The sequence below is a fragment of the Panthera pardus genome, unplaced genomic scaffold, assembly GCF_024362965.1.
Source record: "Panthera pardus isolate Hobbes unplaced genomic scaffold, ASM2436296v1 HiC_scaffold_16, whole genome shotgun sequence".
In the NCBI taxonomy this organism is placed as follows: domain Eukaryota; kingdom Metazoa; phylum Chordata; class Mammalia; order Carnivora; family Felidae; genus Panthera; species Panthera pardus.
The window spans coordinates 97,530,475-97,544,046 of record NW_026526721.1 but is presented as its reverse complement, the minus strand read 5'-3'; the positions used below and the strand labels follow the sequence as shown (position 1 = coordinate 97,544,046).

The following is a 13,572-nucleotide window of genomic DNA, read 5'->3' as shown; positions in this document are numbered from 1 at the left end:
ATACTGTTAATAACACTATAATATTAAAGGTATAATTAAAAGTAGATTCTGAAAAATAGAGCCTCACAAGTCTATGCTAATGTAAAAAATGAGAGCAATACCTTTTCAAAGTAATCTTTCATTTATTGCATTATTTTTGCTATTATTCCTAAATTCTATACCATATTTGTGTCTTTTTCTCACATACACATTTGCATTTTTTATAGCAAACTCTAAATGAATGATGCATCACATACATAAATAAAATTTAAATCCTTATTAGAACAGTAGAAGCTTCATAGGGATTTAATATTGCTTTAAAATTATTTATGCAAATGTGAAGCACACATATAAAAACTGCTACAAAAAAGCATGTCACACAAGCCAGGAACATAAACAGCTTTTATATTTCTTATTAATAATGCAAAATTTCAGAAAATACCTTCTGTGTTTTTTAAGCCATAATTTTTCCATATACGAAAGACTGTCTTCTTTAAATTCAATATTGAGTGGTTCTCTCCAAATTTTCAGATTAGTTTGTACTTCACATTCTCCCAATGAGTCTATAAAAATAAGTATAATGTGCAAAATTAATGTAAACTTGTCTATAAATTACCATGTCTCTCAAGATATACCAGTCACCAATTTTAAAGCAAATATGCTTTGATATTTATCTATGTAATCAATAGTTCTAGGCTTAATAAATGCACAAGTATTAAATGTTAGCAATTTATTAAAGGACTGTATAGACACTTTTCTTCAATAATCCCTTGAAATGAAAGAATCTTATGATTCATAACATTTTTAAAAGCAACTAATTATTTTAAATGATAAAGATAAATACAAGCAGATTCATTACATATTCTATAAATGCACACACACATAAAGGTATGTATCATAGCCACTGACAATAATATTTACACATTATGGGAAATGGAAAATAAATAACTCAGAATGGCACCTGGAGGAGACAACTGTCCTCATGAATTTATATCTCCATGGCAATTCACTTCCAGATGCTTAAGATGTTTCTGAAGTACTACTAAATTAAAACCATTATTCAGAGATATTTAAAACTGATGGAGCTTTTTGGGAAAGAAAGCAGTATAAATCCAGGATTACCAGTCTTTCCACCCTCTTAGATACTACCCATCTCTCCAAACTGACCATCCTGTTGGAGGAGAAGAAAGAGAAGTAGTAAGGATGGGAAAAATTATTTTTGAAGACTGAAACTAGAGAACAGTCCCAACCTCATACCATAGCCTTTAGTGAATAGCTTCCAGAAATAGCCTAATACCAGCAAGAGAAATAAACCAAAAGAATGTAAGTCACACTGTCCCTATTCTCCCCACAAAGTAGAGCTGTGTTGAAGAAAGCAATCGGAGGAAATTCTGAGAAACACCATCAGAATGCACTAAACTGAAAGAAAAGAAGTTAAGGACATGAACAAAAGGAGATCCCTCCACTACAGGTCCCCCTTTCCAGGGCAAAACAAAGTATTTCTTGACAGGATAGCTGAAACTAAAAATGAGGACACGCTTTTTTGTTTGTTTGTTTGTTTAGTCATAGAGAAGAGCCACTGTGCTTGAGAGATGATCCCCTAGATCTGTCAGGTGATGAGTAGGAAGAAGGTATAGCATCTGGCCTGGGATTCACCCTTCTCCCATTATCAACGGTACATTCCCAGGAAATAAAGATGGTGGGTGACCAGGGTTAGTTTGCTTGTTAAGATGTTAAGAACGGGGCACCCGGCAAATAGATTAATGATATGTATGGAGAATATTATCTGTTTAATGCATTTAACAGGATAGCCATTGTTTAGAATTGCCTATAGCAAACAAATCTAGAACACATGGATCTATGAAACTCATCTCCCTTGAAAAGTGCCACATACGTAACTTAGGTTTTGGTTTGCTCCCTCGTTTCACGGTTCTCTAGCTACCTTTTGTGAGAATTTGTGTGAGATGCCCCTTTGTTCATATTAGCGGGATGTTGGGTGTTTTTCTCAATAGACAGTGCCAAACTCTTAAGGTGAACATATGTTTTGATGTGTTTGATGAGGTGTTTGAGGAACAGCCAGGCAGCCAGTGGAGCTGAAACAGAGTAAGCCAGGATGGGAGTAACAGGAAGTGAGATCACAGAGATAATGGACTTCAGATTACATTGAACCTTCTAGGCCACTGTAAGAACATGCCTTCCACACACTGAAGGAAATGAGCCTTGGGAGTTCACATAAAATGAATTCAAGTTAGTAATCAATAACAGAAATAACTAGAAAACTTGGGAATTCAAAACGTGTTACTAAGCTAAATGGCCAAGAAGCATATAAATAGATACTCAATAACACTTGTATTGAGTTACACAGAGTAAATATACCATTTTATCTCTAACGGACCAACAAAAATTTAAAAATCTGACAAAGTGTTGATGATAACAGGAGGCAACCAAACCTCTTAAATACTGCAGGGAAGTATAAACCAATATAAAACCTTTGGTAAATAATTCAGTTTTATCTAGTATAGTCGAAGACATATACATCCCATGACCCACCTATTTCAATCCCAGGACCAGACATCCTAGAAATGTGTGCACATGCATAGCAGGAGACCTGTACAAAAATATCCATAACGGCATTGTTTGTAATGGAAAAATGGGAATCAACTCCCCAAACCATCAACATTTAAACAAATAGTGGTATTTGCATATAAAAGAAAACTATCAAATAGTAAAAATGAATAAAATACAACTATGCACATCTTCAAGGATAAATCTCAGTAAATAATAGTGAGTGAAATAAACAAGGTGCAAAAGAATACATATACTAGCTTTCTGCTTGCTACATCCAAATTTAACAATATATTGTTTAGAGATACACATATGCAGTAAACTATGAGGAAATTAAAAAAAGAAGAAGAAGAAGAAATACTCAATCCAGATCAGTAACAATCTCTTAGGAGAAAAGAAGAGAAAGAATGGTGCTTACTGCTTTGTTTTTCTCCATAAGCTATACAAATTTTGTAAATATTTATTTTTCTGTATCCATTTAATGTCTTGGAAAAAGAAAAGCATTTATAAGCATATACATATAATAAACACATAGTCATATATAATACTCTGGGGCAAAAAAAAAATCACATCTATCAACAAAAGTCCTCATCTTAATGATTTCTCCTGAGCAACCACTGACACAACATTTCTGCATTTATAAATTTATTTTAAGGTAACTGTACAAGTAAATGAATAGCCAATATGGTGATCATAACTTATTTTACAACAGTGAGAATCAGAAACAAAATATCCATCAAAAAAAATTCTGATTAAATACATAATGGCATACAGAATATTATACAACAGTTACAATTATAATTGATGTATAATTGCATTTATATGTAAAGTCATCCGTGACAGAATCTAAGCAAAAAAGTTACAAGTAACATATATAGTGTCACCCCATTTATACTTGTGTGTGTTTGTGCCACTGCGTCTATTGAAAAATATGTAACAACATGTTAACATTGATTATCTCTAGATGGTTGGATTGGGTTATTTTCACTTTCTTCTTGGTTAACTTTTTGTTCTAACCAAATCATTTAAAATAATCATTATATTATTCTTATAATGTAGTTATATCCACTATGAAATTTTTTTTCTTCTTTGACCTTATCTGATTTATCAGATCAGTCCTTTTATTATTTTAAGCTCTATGTCTTTCAAAGTAGACAATCAGAAAGGTACGTTTATAGAAGACTTAGTCCCTTTCAGAGTAGAAAAGTAAAAAATACATTAAAATATGAAAGTTCATATAAGAAGCACATAAAATAACATAGGCAATGAAAGTTATATTAAGGTACATGCTACAAAGAGAGTATATAAATAAAATCTTGGAAATATTAACAAAATTGATGTAGCATGAACAAGTGTGGGGAAAAATATTTCAAGGAGAACATTACTCAGCAAAAACTCCAATTCTAATTGGAAGGTGGTATGTGATACCTTGACATAAAGAATGAATAATCAGGAGAATTCCTGCCCTGAAAAAAAAATGAAATAAAAATAATAAAATTGGATACTGTCAATGAAGAGGAAAGCTGATTGAAATTTATTACCTAACATTTTATTTTCAGTGAAAAGCTATTAGAAGTCTCTACAAGATTCTGAGTAATAAAATTAATAAACCAAATACTCTTAAAAGTATGATGTTCCTCAAGAGACACCAGGAAATGTAAAGCAGAGACAGTATGCACCTCAGTCATCCAATTTTCGATATCTAGAATGTGGGTGCAAAAATCATCAAGGAAAAATAAAAACAAGAAATATCCCCTCAAACAGAAAAGAAATAAGATAAATCTTAAGTTTATAGGAATTCTTGAAATATATTTTTTCAAGACACATATAAAAAAAGTTATTTACTTCTTTATCTCACAGATCCTCTTGTTTTATGTATAATTACAGCTCAATAAAGGAACGGTTGTCCTGACAAAACTTTCTTCCAGGAGTTGGGGAGCTGAAAGCATTCAATTCTCCACTCATCTGACAGTCTGAATTTACACAGGAAACAAATGCAAATCTCCCCAGCGCTCAGGTCAGGGTTCCATAAATATTAAACCACTAACCGCTGATTGTACCGTGAATACTCCTTTAAGGAGTTATATCGAACTGTTATCCCAGTTCTAATAGTTTTTGAACACTGCAGTTATACTCACAGAGAATGGAGATAAATAAAACAAACTCAGCTTTATTTTAGAACATTCATTTTATAAAAATAGCTGTACCTGCTTTTGCCGCACGTAAGTTCCGACTCTCGTTGTCATCATGGTGTCCAGTTCTCCATTGATTTAAAGCTTCCTGAAAGGACTGGGAAGAAGCCTCTTCATCAAATGACCCTTCACACAGGAGCCTATCTCTTGGATTTGAACATTCTGCTCTTTTTGTGGTTGGAACGTCTACCTAAACCAATTAAAAGTCCATCTAAGTGTGCTTTACTAAATTTTCTGTATCTTAAAATACAGGCAGCGTTAATTATTAGGCATTTTGAATCATAGATTACTTTTAAACTTAAAATGGAATGTTTTTAATTTGTACTTATTTATATGCTTTACTGATTTCTTTAAAACTGTATCAGCAATTATAAATGGTGTCTTCAAAAATTGTTAAAAACTAGAGCTTTCAACTGAGGATTTATCATCATGTCATTTACCAGTGTTCTCCCTGGAAGGCGGCATAGCCATGAATCTCACTCCTCTACTCCTCCAATCTGCTCTCTGCAACCCCTTCACAGGAGAGAGAGATTTTTTTAATGCTTATTTATTTTTGAGAGAGAGACAGAGAGAGAGACAGAGAGAGAGACAGAGCGTGAGCAGGGGGGGAGCAGAGAAAGAGAGGGAGACACAGAATCGGAAGCAGGCTCCAGGCTCTGATCTGTCAGCACAGAGCCAGACGCAGGGCTCGAGCCCACAAGCCTTCAAGTTGTGAGATCATGACCTGAGCAGAGCCACCCAGGCGCCCCTAGAGCAGTTTTTTTTTTTTTAATATGTGAATCTGATCATGTCACTCCTATGTTCAAAACCTTCCAATGACTCTATGAAACTCTTATGAAGCCTCCTACTAGGACCTACAAGACCATAGGGACCTCATAACCCTTGTTTGTTTGTTTGTTTGTTTTTACTTCACTTCCTTCAATTCCTACTTCATTCCACTGGGCTGTAGCCCAATTTACATTCCTGCAGCTCCTGGAGCCCATGAAGCACACTCTGCTTGAGGGGCCTGCCCTAGCCATATCTAACACTTGGAATGATACTTCATATTTTCACATAGCCATTGCACTCATTTCAGCTGGTCTCTGTTCAGCTTTCACCTACTCAGAGAATAGGTGATGACCCTACAAATATACCCCCTTGGTGTCCCCCAGTTTCAATTCCCTTATTTGCTATATTTTTCTCCCAACAGCATCTCTGTGTGAATTTACTCTGTATGTTTATTTATTGTCTGTCTCTTCCCATTAGAATGTAATGAGATCCAGCCCTTTGTCTTTTTCTTCAGTGCCAAGAACAGTGCCTGGCACGAAATAGATGCTCATTAAAAGTCAGTTGAATGAACGAACAAATTAATTAATGTATATGAAACATTGCATGCTTCTTAGCATAATGATGAGGAAAGGGTGAATTCCGTACAAAATAGAGATCCTCTGTGAACACACAGAAGAAAATAAAGGCAGCATTTGGCAGTTATCCAGTCAATCAGAGAAAACAGCCAAATTAAGAAAATAAAGCAAAATAAAGTCCACACCGATGCTGAATTAGAAACGTGGATTTACCTACACTGAGCAAATTACTAAATCTCCATTGTGTATCTTCTAGATACAAAAGTAGAATCCTCTATGTTCACCCCTTAATTGCAAAATAAACGGGAAGACTGCTAGAGTATAATTGAGAAAAGAGTATTAAATATGTGTCCAAAATTTTAAATATTAACAAAAAGCATCTGGGAGTCTGAAGACACTGTGCCAGCTGCTGGCCACAGAAACACAGGTTAAAAAGTCCACAATAGAAACAGGTGCTAGAAATGGGTATTTAATTCAGATAAACACGATTTTTACAGGCAAAAGGTGGCAGGGATAGTATTCCAGAGACAGGAAATGGTATATATGCTAAAACATGGAGTCAAACAGCACAGTGGCATGGAATTGTTAGCAGTTTTCACTGCAATAGTAAAAATTAAGATATGAGTAAATATAAAGTGTAAAATGTACTCTGGGGCAGATCGTAAAGGATCCTGCTGCCAGACAGAGGAAATTAGACTTACACATAATGAAAACACAAAGCCACAGAAGAGTCCTACACAGTAGTGTGGCAGAAAGAGAAATTAAGGATTAGTGAGTTTGGATGCAAGGGAACCAGTTAAAATGTTACAGCTAATTGGTAATATCTATCAACATTACAAATGTATGACCCTCTTCAACTAGGAATTTCAGGATTTTATCATATGGATACACACACAAACACGCACACACATGTGCAAAACAGTATTTTTCAAAATTATTCTTTATGCTATAGTTTGCTCTGGCAAAAAACCCAAATAGCATAAATGTTGGTCAGTGGAAATTATATATTTTAATTTAAAATTTTAAAATTTAATTTTTTAGATTTTAAAGTCATTTTAATATCTAATAAATGGGGTGTTTTGTAACCACTATATGGAATGAGAAGGCTATAGAATGTACCTATATAAAAAAAATCACATTGTTAAGTGTAGAAAGTATATTTTCAGAGCAGCGTCTAACATATTAATATTTGTGTAAAGAAATACATAAAAACAAAATTGGAATCATTATTGACTTCTAGAAAGGGAGAGAATGAAATCCATTTTCCACGTTATAAGCCTATTGCACTTCAAGAAAAAGCTAATTTCAGTATTTGGAATAGAAATGAGGATAGAAGTAACCAAATATTCAAGACAGTTTTTAGATGCTAAACTATATGAGACATGGTAACCAACTGGACATGCAGAGGAAGAAGAAAAGGGACTACAGAAGATCAGAGCTCTTGGCTCACCTGGAAAGCTAGAAGATATGCTGTCACCCATGGTGACATCTATATAGGTTTCAGAGGAGAGGTAAATTTAGTGTGAAGATAATGAATTTTAGGGACACCTGGGTGGCTCCGTTTGTTAAGCTTCCGACTTTGGCTCAGGTCATGATCTCGCAGTTCATGGGTTCTAGTCCACGTCAGGCTCTGTGTTGACAGCTCAGAGCCTGGAACCTGCTTCCGATTCTGTGTCTCCCTCTCTCTCTCCGCCCCTCCCCTGCTCGCTCTCTCTCTCTCTCTCAAAAATAAACATTAAAAAATGTAAAAAAAGAAAATATTGAATTTTAGAAGTGAGAATCCAGTAACCAGTATGTGAGTGTATGTATTTGTACTGCACTAATGAAGAAACCCTGAAATCTCAGTGCTTCCTACAAAATGGTTTAAATATGCAGTGATTCCAGGAAGTCTCCAGGGCAGCTCCTTTCCCACCAATGAATTGGAGACATAAGACATTTTTATTTTACAGCTAAGCCTTCGGAATACTTGGGTTCCTCACAATAGTGGCAGGATAAGAAAAGTCAGAGGATTGGACATTGGCTTTTAAATGTTTGAGCCCAGGGTACCTGGGTGGCTCCGTAGGTTGAGTGTCCAACTTCGGCTCAGGTCATGATCTCCCGGTTTGTGAGTTCGAGCCCTGCGTCAGGCTCTGTGCTGGCAGCTCGGAGCCTGGAGCCTGCTTCGGACTCTGTGTCCCCCTCTCTCTGACCCTCCCCCACTTGTGCTCTGTCTCTCTCTGTCTCTCAAAAATAAATAAATAAATAAATGTAAAAAATAAAAATAAATAAATGTTTGAGCCCAGAACTGCCCTATGCCACTTGCACTCAGAGCCCAACACGACTCTGCCCAGTTCTGAAGGGACTAGGAAATTTGAAAGAGCACATGGAACCCAGTGCTGTGTATTCATTATCCCTCTAAGCCACATGATATCCCTGCAAGATATGTTATACTATCCCCACTTTCTAGATGAAAGAACACATTTTAACAAACTCCCCCAGTGCTTCTGATGTTTGTTATAGCTAGAGAACCACTGTTCTTTGGCCCAGAAGGACATCAAGCACATAAAGGAATTATCTCTTCAGTGTGTGCACTGAGTCCAGCTGCACACCCAAGGCTTGAGAGTAGTGACGTCCAACCAGAAGTACTCACATCACGATTACTGAGCAGTTGTTAAAACCACACCTCTGGACCCACCCAAAAAGGGGCTGACCTTGGTCATGTGTGTTTCTTTAACGTTTTTCCAGCTAATTCTAATGTACACATCTGGATGAAATCATTGAATTGACAGCTTTTAAGTTAGGACAAGAAGTGGAAGACCTTCATAGCATATACATCACCTATGGGGACAAGAGGAGTAAGCTTTCTAGTAGGGCTAGATACTTAGTTCCTCTCTGCCTCTGTCGTCCATTAAATGGGGAAATAATAATGGAAAACTTATATGATTATTGTGATTATTGGATAAATTAAAATATTAAACACAATGACTAGTGTAAGGTTGTTAGCTGTTCATTTATCACCATTTTTGTTGAGAAGATAAATTAGATAAAATGGCAGGCATGAAGGAGAAACCCTCAAAACCACAGCCTCTGTGTAGTGGCTAAAAGCAAGTAATTTGGAGACAGCCTAAATTTAAATCTAAGTTCCACTATCAATGGAACTTAGGCAATTTATAAAAACTGATCTTTGTCACTATTTTCTCATCTGATTAAAAAAAAAAGAAAGAAAAATTAAGAAAGGACAAAAAGAGAGAATACCTGAGGGGCTCAGTCAGTTAAGCGTCTCACTTCGGCTCAGGTCACAATCTCACAGTTCATGGGTTCGAACTCTGAGTTGGGCTCTGTGCTGACAGCTCAGAACCTGGAGCCTGCTTCTGATTCTGTGTCTCCCTCTCTCTCTTTCCCTCCCCTGCTCACACACACTCTCTCTCTCTCAAAAATAAACATTAAAAAATTAAAAGAGAGAGCGAGAAATAGAGAATACATGTAAAATATATAGAACAGTACCTGGCACATAGTCAGTCCTCAACACATTACTGTTATAATAATGAAGCTAAAACTTGTTCAGTGATTCTTCACAATCACCTGTGACAGGTCTACTAGAAAGTAAAATCGATGTAAAAACACCTACTTTCCTGGACAGTTCAAACACTGTTTCTTTGTTGGGAGAGAGGTCCTACTAGCATAACGCATGTTTTCTTTCATGTTCTGTAGGCATGGGTTTGGAACTCAACAAACTGAAGTTCAAGCCTGACTCTATCACCAAGTAACAGATGGGTGACTTTCGCCAAGTTTCTCACTATTTCTGAACTACAGTGGAAACAAAGGTGAGTGGCATCTATAAGAGTGAGGATAATTACAGAGATTCAAGTTTGAGGAAGCTTGTTTCTCTAAAGAATCAATACAAGTCTAATATAAAATACAGAACTGAGCTGATGAAAACTTACCTAGTACATCATGGGATCAGTAGCCAATCTGAATAATGACTAAGATATTGGCATGAATCCAATTGTAAATAAGTATAAATTGCCTGTCATCTAAAACTTGGCAATGTTTTGTATTTTTAGCCTCTCTGAAATCCTGACTACAATAAAATTGTTATATTGCATTTTGTGTGTGTGTGTGTTTCTCCCAAATACTCATTCATTTCCTGACATGGTGGAAATGCCCAGAAAGCAACATGGTCAAAGAATCATTCATAAAAAAAAATCACTATTCAGTGGAATCAAAGTAGTCCCCTTAAAAGGATTTTTACAGTCAAGATATTTTTCATTTGTAAAAAGAAACAAATTCAAACATTAAATAACAATGTGGTAAAATAATCTGCAAAACTCCGTAGCTCTAGCTACGTCTATAACTGACAGTCTCCATGATCATGTATGACATGAAAATATCTACTATATTTTACTTAGCTTACCTCAGAATTGCTCCCCTGCAGAGGAAGAGATCTGGGTTTATGCTGACTTTTACTAATCTCTTTTACAGAATTATTCTCCCCTTTCTGTTCATCTGGATTAATATCCTTGATAAACCGATGGGCAACATCCAATACATTGGATAATATTTGAGATTTTGCCTGTTAAAAAAGGAGCAAAATATGACTTAAAAGACTAATACGTCAGCCTAAGTAACTTAGATACATTAAATCATATTTTTATTATTCTAGGATTAGTAAAATTCAATACATTTTATTTAATATTTCAAAACACAAATTAACATTGATATCATCCAATATAATAGTGATAACTGCCATCTATTGAGGGGCTAGTTTGTGCTCTTATTACCCTAAGGATCTTAAAAACATGTCATTTAATCCTCACATCAACTCTGAAGCATAACTATTTTTGCCTCTGTTTTAAAGGTAGAGGAATAAAAGCTCTGATGATTTAAATAATTTAGGACTGGTCACATGGTGAGTGGGTGGCATGGTGAGCTGGGAAATGACCCCAGGTGTGTATAATTCTAATGACTCATAGCCTTTCCCCTAGGCCAACACCAAATAGATAGGTGTGCTATTTTGTGCACAACATAGCTAAAGAACTAAATATAGCTAATCTAATAGGAGCCTGAATAAGCAGTAATGAGCATCCCTTGTTGATAAAACATCTTTAGCAAGTATTAGGTATTCAAAAGTGCACATCAGGAAGTGCCTCTATCTGCAGGTTCCCTAGTAAACTCCAAGTTGTTCCTCATATCATATCTTTGCTCATGAGTTTCCCTTACCAAGGAGGCCTTCTCTCCTCTACCATCTTCTTTACCTGGCAGACTCCTACTTCTCCTTCTAGATTCATCCCAAGTTATTCTCAAGGTCCAGGAACCTTGCCTTGCCTTCTTCCCTCTGGCTGTGTGAGGTGCCCATCCTCTGTACCCTCTTCATACCCAAAGTAGATCTCTACCAGCTCACACAATACTTATTTTACATCACCTTTTGATATTTATCTATTACATCATACCACATAAGTTCACAAAAGGAAAAAATAACGTCTTCTTAAATATTTGTATGGAGTCTCTGTCCTCTCTTCGCCCGCAAAAGCGGTTCCCTTAAATATTTCTATGGTGATCACAGTGCCTGGCATATAACATACAGTAAAAATGAGGTGGTGGGAGGAGGGAGAGGAAGAATTGCAGAATAAAATATATAATTGAGAAAAAGATTAAAAAGAAACCTTTCCACATGCTTTCAGAGTAACTGAAAAGGAACAGACAACTCTTGGAAAGACCCTAGTCTCTGAGAGTTCTCTTATCAGCAACTACCCTGGTCTGCCCAAAGAGTCTGCAGGATTCTGGATCCCATCTGAGCTTGAACCAAACAACTGCCAGTAAAAATATTACTTTTCACCAGGATGAGGCTCTCTGAAAACCTGGTATTAGAAAACCAAGCAATAGGTCTTACTCCATTAGCAAATGTCCTCAAGACAGAGAATAACTTCAGCAAGGATTAGAAATAATTATTTTGTACCTTTCCATGGAAATATTCCTATTTTTAAATTTTCATCTAGTTACCTATTTAAATAACTAAGATTACACTGAAACTTTCCAGTTATGACCTTTTTAGATCTGTTAAAATTCACTGCAATCTCATTCTGGAATAAATCACTTACGATAAAATTAATTAGTGTTATTTCACACTGAATTAATGAATTATATATGAAAAATGACTAATGTGGGGGCAGTAGGCTGCTCAGTCAGTTACGTGTCAAACTCTTGATTTCAGCTCAGGTCATGATCTCACTATCCATGAGATCAAGCCCCGCATTGGGCTCTGTGCTGATAGTGCAGAGCCTGCTTGAGATTCTCTCTTCCCCTCTCCATCTGTCCCTCTACCACTTGCATGTATATGTATGCAGTCTCTCTCTCTCTCTCTCTCTCTCTCTCTCTCTCTCTCTCTCTCTCTCTCTCAATAAGTAAACATTAAAAAAAGAAAATGACCAAAGTGATCTATGATACACACACACGCACACACACACACACACAGAGATGTATAAATACCTGTGGCATCTGCTCCAAATTTTCCCAATGATCATCAAAAAGCCTATACAGATCTATATAATCCTTATTTTTAAAATTTTTTTTTCAACGTTTTTTATTTATTTTTGGGACAGAGAGAGACAGAGCATGAACGGGGGAGGGGCAGAGAGAGAGGGAGACACAGAATCGGAAACAGGCTCCAGGCTCCGAGCCATCAGCCCAGAGCCCGACGCGGGCTCGAACTCACGGACCGCGAGATCGTGACCTGGCTGAAGTCGGACGCTTAACCGACTGCGCCACCCAGGCGCCCCTATAATCCTTATTTTTAAAAGAAATTCAAAAATGGTAATGCTTTACCCTTACAGAAATATCTGTATTTTAACAATTTTTTTAAAAAGGTGTAATCCCTTATAAGTCTGATTTTAAATTCCCTAGAATAGAGATCTATTGATTTCAAAGATGATTAGAATGTCTAGTTTTCATTTTACACATTCTTAAAATTTTTTTTTTTCAACGTTTTTTATTTATTTTTGGGACAGAGAGAGACAGAGCATGAACGGGGGAGGGGCAGAGAGAGAGGGAGACACAGAATCGGAAACAGGCTCCAGGCTCCGAGCCATCAGCCCAGAGCCTGACGCGGGGCTCGAACTCACGGGCCGCGAGATCGTGACCTGGCTGAAGTCGGACGCTTAACCGACTGCGCCACCCAGGCGCCCCTCATTTTACACATTCTTAAAAGTAGTAAAAACAATAGTATTGATTTTATAAAAAATTATCAACACAGAATTATCCAAATATATTAACACAAAACAAAGATTATTCCTGTCCTAAAACGAATCCTGCTATTAATGTTTCAATTAATTGCTATAACATTTTCAGGTAGGATATTAAGGGACTCTGAAATGGAACACACAAAAAAATATTTCATTTTTAAATTTACTGATAAAAAATAAGATTAACATCATGGATAATTAATAAAATAAAGTGCTACAATTGATTATCTTAAAGTTCTGCTAATTTGGTAAAAATAAAATGCCAACAAATGGGAA

At 36.2% G+C, this 13,572-nt stretch overlaps 1 protein-coding gene across 6 annotated transcripts in view; it reads right to left on the bottom strand.

Moving 5' to 3' along the window:
• ZBBX (zinc finger B-box domain containing) overlaps nucleotides 1–13,572 on the bottom strand; it is a 122,982-nt gene that overhangs the window by 47,451 nt on the left and 61,959 nt on the right. For 5 of the 6 annotated variants that reach the window (XR_002077633.2, XR_002077635.2, XR_002077634.2 and 2 more), the window contains 3 exons: nucleotides 10,473–10,631; nucleotides 4,752–4,926; nucleotides 422–542 (listed from right to left, as the gene is read on the bottom strand). Coding sequence is in view for 1 of the 6 variants with exons in the window: in XM_019440500.2 (XP_019296045.2) it covers nucleotides 422–542; nucleotides 4,752–4,926; nucleotides 10,473–10,631 (455 nt within the window). In the remaining 5 variants the exon portion in view is untranslated. The remainder of the gene's footprint in view (nucleotides 1–421; nucleotides 543–4,751; nucleotides 4,927–10,472; nucleotides 10,632–13,572) is intronic. The other variant, XR_008422521.1, reaches the window with a different exon arrangement.